The sequence below is a fragment of the Manacus vitellinus genome, unplaced genomic scaffold, assembly GCF_001715985.3.
Source record: "Manacus vitellinus isolate BGI_N305 unplaced genomic scaffold, ASM171598v3 scaffold_19_pilon, whole genome shotgun sequence".
NCBI classification, from domain to species: domain Eukaryota; kingdom Metazoa; phylum Chordata; class Aves; order Passeriformes; family Pipridae; genus Manacus; species Manacus vitellinus.
This window is the reverse complement of record NW_021939395.1, coordinates 2,881,870-2,892,165: the sequence shown is the minus strand read 5'-3', so window position 1 is coordinate 2,892,165 and position 10,296 is coordinate 2,881,870. Positions and strand designations below refer to the sequence as shown.

Genomic DNA, 10,296 nt, shown 5'->3' with positions numbered 1-10,296 from the left:
GGCTGCACCAGGGCAAGGGGATCTTGCCCTGCACATGGCCACCTGGTTGTCCTGTGTCAGCATCCCTGGGGCACTGAGGTCCTTGCAGGGCTGCAGGCACATGCTGCCATGTCGCTGACTGTAGCAATGAGTTTGTCACCCCTTCAAATCCCCTGTGCTTCTCACAGGCTGTGGGTGTGCTCTGGGTGTTGTTTGGTGGGAGCTAAAGGAGAGATCCTTCCAGCACTGGACCCTAGCTCCCAATCTGCTGCTCTCCCGTAGGAGCTGGAGCAGAAGCTGAGCAGGGTCTGCTGAGTGCCTAGCCCAGCTCTGTCTGGGACCTGTGCTCTGTACGGGGGTATCACAGCATAACTACTGATGCCAGTGCTGCAGTCCCACTTTGAGCTGTGGAACAGGGTGGCATTTTCCCTCCAAACAGCACCATTGGGGTGGATTTGTGGCCAGTCCTGTGCCACTGCTCTACCAGGCTCCAGCCCTGGCAGTGACAGTCCCCTTGGAGCAGCTGAGCACTGAAATACAGCTGGTGCTCACAACCACTCCTACTGTACTTTGTACCCTGCGTGGGAGCCAGGCAGCAGCTGCTGGCACTGGTACTTTGCCTGTGTGACCCGTGACAGGGGACAGGGTGAGTCCCAGCAGAGGCTGGCTGAGCCCACTGCTCCCTGATGGAAGTGGGGGCTCTGCTTCTGGTGACAGCAGGGGTATGAGCCTTCAGCCAGAGCCCCTGGGCATCAAGAAGGGGAATATCTGGTCTCAAGGCTTCCTGCAGTTGTGTTAAGGTTGGCTCCTTCAGTGCCATCACTGAGCAGGTCACAGCTGCTGATCTGGTCCCTAGAAGGTAGAGGGGCAGCAGATGTGGGGCACTGCTGTGCTGCTCCGCATCCTCTGTGCTTTGACTGGCTGGATCTGCTAATGGCAGCCCCCCGACCTCCCCCCGCCTGCAGAAGCTGACTGGGCAGGTTGGGGATCCTGCTTTCAGGTTGGTACCTGCCTGTGTGTGCCCCAGCAGCCACTGGTCTGGGTGGTCCTGAGGAAGACTCTGCGCCCCAGCCCTGGAGATGCACGTAGTGGTGGTATTTGGGAGCAAGGTGACAGTCTGGGGAGAGACCAGGGCATGGCAGAGCCACTCTGGTCTGGCTGGCTGGGCCTGGGAGGACCTGGGCTAGCTCTGCTCCCTCTCTCCACAGCCCAGACTGGAATGGGACATGGCTGTACTAGGCACAGCATTACCCCCACATGGAGAGGATGTGGCTTGGGAGGATGTGGTCAGCTGGCTGTCATGCCTGGCTCAGTAGTCACAGTGAAATGAGAGTCTGGTTTAATCCACAGGGTGATAGTGTTGTGTAGGGTGCCTGGCCTGTTGGGGAGGTTGAGATGAGGAGGAGGAGCAGCTCCACAGCAGGGCAAGCAATAGTAGACATGGGGTTTCTCAGGGTGGATACAGGGAGACCTCGTTTGGGGCTAGGCACCAGGATCGGGGGATCACAGCAAAGCATCCTGGCCCTCTCCCCTTCCCAGTGCTTGGAGGACTCAGTAGTGGCCCCACACTCATTCTGGGTCTCTGTGACTGTAGAAATGAGTTCCCCCCATAACTGATGCTCACCCACATCATCCCCCATAGTGCTTGGACCAACAACCAACTGGTGCCTGCTCAGCTGCAGCTCTTCAGTCCCACTGGGGTCTCCTTGCTGTGCGAGCTGAGCTAGAGGGCTGCCAGGAGGGTGCTGCATCAGCAAGGACCTGGGCTTAAGGAGCAGAACAGGAACTTCCAGGCTGTTGCACGTACCCCCAGCTGCACAGCAGAAGCCCCAGGCTGTGTGCGGCCCATGTGCAGTCCTTGCATCTGGGGGGCCTGGGTGCAAAGTTCTGTCCAGCTGGCAAGGCTGCCTGCCCCTGGAGCCTGCACAGTGATCCTGGCTCCCAGGAGGAGTTCTGAACCCTGGGCTGGGGAGCAGGCTCTGCTCCCTGCCAGCTCCAGGCTTGCTTCAACTTGTTGAGTGAAGGGTCCCAGAGCAGCCTGCTGAACTGGTTGGGCTGCACCCTGTGCTTCTTCTTTCCATGGCACCATGCCATGCCTGGGAACACAACCAGCAGTCCCACTATGTCCCAGGGCTCTGGACCACTTGCCAGGGTACCTGGACCCAGAAGGCTTCAGTGCCCCATCCTCATGGGGGTGTGTGTTGGGAGGTCAGTGCCAACACCTTGTGTGTATCCCCCACAGGACACCTGACCTCTGCTGTGGGACAGTCTGATGCTATGGCAGACCCCCCTGCCTGCTGTGCTGCCTGTGCCACCTGCCTGCTCTGCCCCTACAGCTGCCAGTGCATCACTGCCAAGAAGGAGAAGAGGAAGGGCCTGAGAACCACCAAGGTGATGCTGAGCTGGGATTAGCCAGCCCCTATGTGGGAGGCTCAGAGCAGTGGCCGGGGTGTGCAAGAGCTCTGGTTGGGATGCTCAGCCCAGACACTGACCTGCTGACCTCCTGCCACTGCTCCTACTTCCCAGGGCTGAGCCTGAGAGAGCTGGGGTGCTGCCTAGCACCCTCTCTGTCCAGGGACTGCCCTAGCCTGGAGCAGTGAGAAGGCAAGAGGGTGAGCTGTCTGTTCCCACTGGGTGACAAGAAGGGCGGAGCAGCACGAGTGTGCACCTGTGGCAGGGCTCACACGTGCCTGGAGCAGAGCAGAGCCCTAGGGCTGAGCATGGCAGCAGGTCCTGGGGCACCTGGCCAGGCACGTGGGAGACACAGTTCCTGGGCTGGGTGTGGCCCTCACCAGGAGGGTGTCCTCGCCAATTTGTAACCTGGGAGTGGTGAGGCCCTGGGATTCTCTGAGGTCTGTGACTCCCATGGGAGTGGCTGTGCTGCTGCTTGTCCTGTCTTGCCTGGAATGTACAAACAAGTCTGGGCTGTTAGGTGTCCCTCTCAGCACCTGTGGTACCCCTCACTTCCCTGCACATGTGGGGCTAGGGGCTGGAGACCACGTAGCTGGATCTGGCTTCAGTTGGGCTGGCAGGAGCAGTCTGCAAGTTCCCCACTGCAATGGCAGCTCTAAGGCACTGCACCCCTCCCTGCCCACCCCACAGATCACTCAGCTAGAAGGGAATCCCTGCCCCTTCCCATATCCAAAGTCCCAGCCTGCTCTCAGGGAATGCTGCATGGGAAAGGAGGCAGTCTTGCTGCAGGAGCCATCCTCCTCAGCATGGCATAGGCAGCTTTTTAGCTTGTTGTAGGAGATGCTGGTCCATATTCCTTTAGCATGGGTCCAGCCAAGAGAGCTCTCCTGGGTAACTGTGGTCCCTCTCCATGGGGCAGCTCAGTGCCTGGCTCCCTGGGCCAGTGCCTGCTGTGACCCCCTGTGCTCCCTGCTGCTGGCTGGGTGCTCCCCAGGGGTCTCAGCAGCCTGACCAGGGCCAGGTGCCCTGCAGGTGTGTGCATAGCTGTCATCTCCATCTTTCAGTGTGACTGCAGCTGGTTCCTTTTCCTCTTCTGCGTCTTCCTCTTCACACTGGTGTGGCTCTACTTCGCTATCATCATCCTCAATGATTTCCACAACTTCAACGAGTGAGTAGGACCCCACATCCAGCCTTGTTCCCCATGTCACCCCTGCCGCTCTGACCGTCCCCTTTCCTGGCAGGTTCATCTTCAAGCAGAGGAAGTTGTGGCTCGACTGGTCCCTGGTCCTGCTCATAGCTACGGCTGTGCTGATCACCTACTCGTCTGTGCTGCTGGTGAGCCCTGCTGGTCTCACCTGCACTGGTGGGGGTGTGGATGTGTGCTGAGCACAGGCTGGATGCCGTGCCCTGTGTGGGGCCCAGAGGAGCCCACAGCATCTGGAGCTGGGTCAGCCTGAGCACAGCCAGGCTGAGTCCTGTGCCCTTAGAGGGCTGAGGTGTGGGGTACAGCCCAGATCTGACAGCTCTTGTTCTCGCAGGTCCTTGCTTTGTGCTTGCAGCTCTGCGGCCAGCCCTTGAAGCTACACTGGCTGCACAAGGTGAGAGACTGAGGGAGCAGGGAGATGTGCCTACCCTGACTGCCCTTGCACCTTCAGAAGCTGTGACCAGCCTGCTGAGGCTGTGGTATGGCTGCTGTGACCCCACTGAGTGGCTGTATGTCCCCGCTGAGCTGGGCTGCAGCTGTTAGTTCCTCAGCCACATGTCTCTGGGATGGGAATATTCCCACTGCTCAAAGCATGGAGTACAGAGCTCAGTTGCAAACCCAGATGGGGGAAGTGAGGTCTCAGGACTTGGGGCTCATGAAGAAGGGATGAGGAGGGCTCTGCCTGCCCTGCAGGATGCTTGTGCTCTCCTAACTGCCCTGTGCACTGCCCCACAGATCCTGCTGATCCTAACTGCCCTGGTGGTGGCTGCAGCCTTCACAGGGCTGGGAATAAAGTGGGCAGAGGAGTGGAGAAGTGCACGTATCTCCCTGCAGGTGAGTCACCTCGATACCAGAGACTCCCCCACTGTACCAAGTGCCTGGCCTTAGGGGACGAGCTGAAGGGTGGTTACTGAACACCCCAGCGTGGCTCTGTGCCATGGGGGTTAACTTTCTGCCCTTGAGTTCTACTGCCTGGCCAGGCAAGGTGCTCCTCCTGGTCTTGCAGTCCTGCCTAGAGCAGCTGCCACCAGGATGATGAATGGTGGCTGGACCAGAGCAGGGGGTCTATGCAGTCCATCCAGGAGCCTGTCCTTCCATCCCTGGCACTTCCAGCAGTACTGGCTGCAGTGGCAGATCCCTGGCCTTGGAGCATGTGTATTTTGGGGACAGGGGCTGGTCTGGTCCTGGCTGACACTCTCCCTTTGTCTCCCCAGGCAACGGGTCCCTTCCTGCACATTGGAGTCGTGGGGGGAATGACGCTCCTTGCCTGGCCCCTGGCCAGCTTTGTGTACCGCACCCGCAACACAGGTAACCCCCTCCAGGGTCTGCACATTCCCCCTCAGCTGGTGCCCTGCTTCCTAACACCCAACTGAGCAGCACTGTTGGCAGAGTGGTGCTCACAGAGGTTCGGTGCAGTGGGATCAGGCCTCCAGTTCTCAGTCTGGTAGTAATAGCTGTTGTTGGTCGCTTCTTCTCATGCCCAGCCCTTGGTGCAGCTTCAGCCCTCACTGCTTGGCAGCTGGAGGAGGGCTGCAGGTGGCAGACCCAGCAGTGCTGGGTTGGGATAAAAGGACATGTAGTGGGCCAAGAATAAACCTGCAGTTTATCCCTGAGGCTGGGGATACAGTGCTGCACCTAGGGCAACCTCAGGTTAATGCCAGGTGAAGCAGCCTTGGATTATTCCTAACGGCCTGCAAAATACTTCCTCTGTACCTCACCCTTCTCTCTACCTTCTGCCTCTGCCTGCAGGTCTCAAGGTGTTTCTGCTGCTTGTGTACTGCGCAGTGATGATTGCACTGTATCTGGCTCCTCTGGGAATCACCTCCCCTTGTCTCATGGAGGAGAACCAGCTGCCCCCCAAGCCAGCCCTGGTTGGCCATCGAGGAGCACCCATGGTGAGTGACCAGCACCACCAGCACCCGGCAGTGGTCAGGGTGGATGGGACAGGGTGGATGGGACAGTGAAAGCCTGGCCATGGGGCACCAGATCCTTGCTGTCACAGGCCTGGATGAGCTCTGGCCAGCCCAGCAGAGCAGGGTCCCCACAGCAGCCAGGGCAGCTCAGGCTTGGAGGATGGGTGAGCTCAGGGTGAGGAGGGGGGTTGCTTCCTGAGCACTACTGGAGCAGGAGATGCAACTCGCAGCAGAAAGCCTGACTGTGTAGTGTGGACTGGGAAGCAGAGACAAGGCAGGCTCTAGCTGTCTGTCCCCACTCCTTTTCCATCCCCCACTGTGCCAGGATCACCCCAGTCTCATTGTGGTTGCCCTAGAGCCCAGCCAAATTGCTGGATGCAGCCAGGCAGGGTGAGTGCCTGCCTCCTGCCCCGTCCTGCCCATGCCCTCTGCATTAACACTGTTCCTCTTTCCAGCTGGCCCCCGAGAACACCCTCATGTCACTGCACAAGGCAGTGGACTGTGATGTGCAAGTCTTTGAGACAGACGTCATGGTGAGGTAAAGGGGCTCAGAGGGAAGAAGGGGTCTGTGTATCCTGGGATAGATATGCCCACATGAGACATTCTGGTACACACCTGGAGGACTGTTACAGCCTGCATTTGGAGGGAGCCCTGTTCAAAGGGTTCTGCCACTCCCACTCCCCCAGTATGGGACTGGCTCCAACTTGGTGTCCCAATGATCTGGGAGAGGTACTGGGTTTCTGTCCTCCTGATGCAGACAGATTGCCTTCCAGGGAGGGAGGCTCCATCACACGAGGAGTACTGCTTGGAAAACAGAGCCTGGCTCTAGTTCATCTCATGTAATCCTGCTATGGAGACAGCTGTTGCAGAGAGCAGGGAACTACTTGGTTCCTGGCTTGGTCTCTAGGTGCTCTGTACCTTCTGGGCACTCATATTTTTGTGTAAAGGACAAGAATAATGCTGGGGGCTACCCTAGCAGGTGGCTGGGATGGGGCAGAAATGCACGGGCAGGGATAGGAGACAAACAGCTTACAATAAAAAAAACAGCTTCCCTCTCTGCTCCTTTGCCAGTGCTGATGGGGTCCCATTCCTCATGCATGATGAGGAACTCACCAGGACCACCAATGTGCAGGCTGTGTTCCCTGAGAGGGCTGCCCTGAACAGCACTGCCTTCAACTGGACGGACCTCCAGCAGTTGGATGCTGGCAGCTGGTTTCTGGAGGTCAGGATGCCCTAAGGGTGGCTGGTCAGGGATGGGTGCATTTGTGGGCAAAGCATTAGCCCTACCCTGGGGCTCCAGAACCTTCCCTCTGGAGCACTGGTCCTGGCAGACACCTGGACAGGGTGCAGAAGCCTGCACAAATCCCTTGGGTGCGGTTATGCCCCAAGCTGGGGTTTGTTCTGACTCCTGAACTGAGTCACAGAGGAGGCTGGTTTGAGGGGAGATGTCTTGTGTTTGCTCTGAGCTGCACAGCCTGCCTGGGCTTGAAGGTAGCTGTGGCAAGGCTCTTCCCAAAAGGTGACTAACTACTGCTGAGCTGCTTTGAATGCCCACAGGTGCTGGGGCTGCTTGAACTGTGCTGTTAGAGGGGAGAAGGGTAGAGGTACCACATGGGTGTGTATAGGAAGGATCCCTGTGCCTGCCTGCACTGTGGAGAGGCCATTGTAGGAAACTGAGAGCCATAGATGGGCACCAGTCTGGGAGGTGGAAGCTTACAGGGGCCCTGCCTATGCTGACTAACCCTCTCTCACCCTTGCAGCGGAGGCCGTTTCCCACCGTGCAGAGTCTTTCTGCTGGTGATCGCCACCAGGCAACTCAGCAGAGGATCCCCTCCCTGGGACAGGCCCTCGAGGCAGCCAAGCAGAGCAACATCTCCATCATGTTCGACCTCCGGCCTGAGAACCACAGTGACTACCAGAGCTTTGTCAATGCCACCCTGGCAGTGATCTTACAGTCAGGCATCCCGCTGCAGCAGGTGAGTTGGTCACCACCCCACCGCTGCCAGGCCCTGCTGTCACACCCCTGCCGTGGTGGGAGGTGCCCTGCCAGCCTCACTGAGCATCCCTGACACCCCATACACCACATCCCCATAGATGATACCTGCTGGGCAACCCTGTCCAGATGTGGGGTCCTCTAGCTGGGAGAAGTTGCCAGTAATTAGGGTTTAATGCCTATAGCTTCAGACCCCTCCAAATACTTTTGTTTCTCAGCACTGGCCACCTTGGCGTGTAAACAATGACTCAATCTAGGGAGGGGACCATCACTGCCAGCATGAGCAGGAGTACAATGCTGAGGTTTCCACCTCCCCCCAGTGCACCACACCTCTCCCTGCAGCTCTTGGACTTCTGCTGCAACCTCCTGTGTTCTCTTTATGTTTCATCCAACCTCTGCAGCACAGAATATATGCTGCCCTTAGGGGATGAATTAGCACTCAAATTGCCTCCCTTCCTTGGCTTTTTGGGTATGTAGGGCAGGAGGGGACATAGCAAAGGCTTCTACTATAGTGCTGATCCAAGGTGCATTCTTGATGCAGTGTTGGGGCCAAAAGGGATGCACTGCTTGATCCCTTCAAGGACCCAGAAAGAACATAATTGCTGCAGCTTTCTTAGGCTGGAACTGCTTTCTCACCTCAGTGGGGTCTGTTGTGCTTACTTCTTGGCTGGGACAAGCTCATAGGAGGCTGTCCTGGCTGAGATCCTCAGGGAGGAGCTGAGCATGGAGTTGGGGTCAGGGAGCAGCTGTCTAAGCAGGCCATGTGTGCCTGACCCTGGAAGGAAATATTGGAAGAGAGCAAACTCCCTGGAGCACCTCTCCTCTGCATGTGCCCTCTGGCTCTTGCCTAGGTCCTCTGGCTTCCAGACGGGTTCAGGGAACAGGTCAAACAGCAAGCCCCAGGTGTTCAGCAAGTCTATGGCCGGAAGAGACTCCAGAATGAGAAGGAGCCACTACTGCATGTCAACCTGCCTTACCAGGACATGAGCTCTGAGGAGATCAGGTGAGAACCCTTTGCCCAAGTGCCTGGGAGCTGTGGGGGTCTGGGCACTGTCCCAGCTCTGTCGCCAGCTGAGGCTGAGTGCTGGTGTGCTGCTGGGAAGGGCTGGGTGAATGCTTTGTGGATGAGGCTGGGCTGGTGCAGGGGATGGAGCTGGCTGCAGTCCTCTGCCTTGCCAGCAAATCTGCCCTGGGTCTGGATCTCCAGACAGTCACTCCACGTGGCTGAAAATGCTGGATCATATCCCAGATGTGCAGTCCTCTCTGGCTGTACATGGAGTGTGATGGCACCCTGCTGTCTGCTCCTCTGACCACGGCTGTCCCCATGCAGGCAGTACCGCCAGGACAACATCTCTGTCAACTTGTATGTGGTGAACCAGCCCTGGCTCTTCTCGGTGCTCTGGTGCTCTGGGGTGAGCTCTGTCACCACCAATGCCTGCCAGGTGCTGAAGGAAATGAAACACCCCATCTGGCTGCTTGTAAGTAACCCCCCCATCCTTCACTCTGCCCCACAGCCCTGTGTCCCAGGCACTTGTGGGTCCCTTTCTGCAGCAGCCCTGTGCAGCCAGCTTCCTGGAGGGTGTCTTCTGCTCAGTGCTGTACTGGCATGGGAGCAGGTGACACTGTAGAAGGGACTGGTGGCACAGCAGGCTGGCTGCCACCAGTACACTGCCCCTAGCTGGTGGTCACTGGGTTCTCTTGTTGCCTTGCAGCCCAGCAGCACATATCTCATGATCTGGATCGTTGTAGACTGCGTTTCCTTCCTTACCATCCTCTGGGCCTTCCTCTTGCTGAAGTAGGTTTGATCTCTTTCCCCCTCCCGAGGCAGGTCTGTTGGGGGACGACACAGTGTGGCCTGGGTGGTTGGTACATATCCAAACCTGGTCGTATCTGCTGCCACCCCTCTCTGGACTCAGATTGTGGTCCCCTCCAGTCCGGCTAAAACAGCACAGCGTGTGGAGGCAGCTTTTATACTCAGGCTGCAGCTAAAAATCTGTCCTGACTCTGCATCAAGCTGCTGAATGCCTTAGTTCACACTCCCCAACTCACTCTGTACCCCAGGGTTTGGTGGGCTGGGGCTAGGGGACCCTGGTCCTTTTTACCAGTGCTGCATACACTGAGAGCAGATCCCTTGAGGAACTGTGGGGCCCCACAGCCTCCAGCTGGCAGCTTAGGGGAGGGAAGCGGGAGGCCAGACTTGCATGCTAACATCAATCCTATTCCATCTCCTAGGAAATGCTCCCACAGAAGGCGGCCAGCGGGTGAGTGCGCACGGGATGAGAGCTCCCCTCCCTCAGAGCCAGGCTGCTTTCTCCAGCCAAACGTGACAGAGTGGTTTGGGATGGCTGGGGGAGGGAAGGGAATCCCAGCCCAGGGAGTTCCTGACTTGCCCTTAACAAACAACCCTGTGGGACAACACCGGGGAATCCCACATTCCCCAAGTCTCCTCAAACCTGCTTTTCAGGCCACTCCGCCTGTTGCTAGGGGATGCTGGCTGCCCACGAATACTATTTTTTCTCTCTCTCTCCTCAGAGTCTGAGACGGATGTGCTGCTCACAAAGATCAACAGCTTGATGCAAGAGTGACCCTTCTTGCCTGCGTCAGCCGTGGGGAGGGGCCGCTACAGCCCTGCACAGCTCAAGCGGGGAGTGCTCCTCAGGCCAGCTTCAAGGCTCCTTTCCTTCGCTGGCTCCTTCCTGAGCCTTCCTTCTCCCGTAGCCTTCCTGGCTCTTTTCATGGTGCACAGCTGCCCTCAGCTGAAAAGACTTGGAACTGGGTTCCGGTTTCCCACTGGC

The 10,296-nt window shown here is 57.9% G+C and overlaps 1 protein-coding gene across 1 annotated transcript; it reads left to right on the top strand.

Moving 5' to 3' along the window:
* The first annotated feature begins 2,256 nt into the window (after positions 1-2,256).
* GDPD2 (glycerophosphodiester phosphodiesterase domain containing 2) lies at positions 2,257-10,086 on the top strand. The gene is made up of 15 exons (XM_008934865.3): positions 2,257-2,370; positions 3,456-3,559; positions 3,633-3,726; positions 3,930-3,989; positions 4,331-4,429; positions 4,810-4,903; positions 5,345-5,490; positions 5,964-6,046; positions 6,580-6,730; positions 7,269-7,484; positions 8,353-8,504; positions 8,832-8,979; positions 9,214-9,296; positions 9,734-9,762; positions 10,034-10,086. The coding sequence occupies exons 1-15, from the start codon at positions 2,257-2,259 to the stop codon at positions 10,084-10,086; spliced, it is 1,626 nt and encodes a 541-aa protein (XP_008933113.1).
* Positions 10,087-10,296: the final 210 nt, after the last annotated feature.

Bases quoted from the DNA above. Each gene is read 5' to 3' on its own strand.
- GDPD2 (XM_008934865.3), top strand. From the start codon at position 2,257: ATGGCAGACCCCCCTGCCTGCTGTGCTGCCTGTGCCACCTGCCTGCTC. The intron at 2,371-3,455 runs GTGATGCTGAGC...TCCATCTTTCAG, and splicing joins AGGGCCTGAGAACCACCAAG to TGTGACTGCAGCTGGTTCCT. The intron at 3,727-3,929 runs GTGAGCCCTGCT...TTGTTCTCGCAG, and splicing joins CCTACTCGTCTGTGCTGCTG to GTCCTTGCTTTGTGCTTGCA.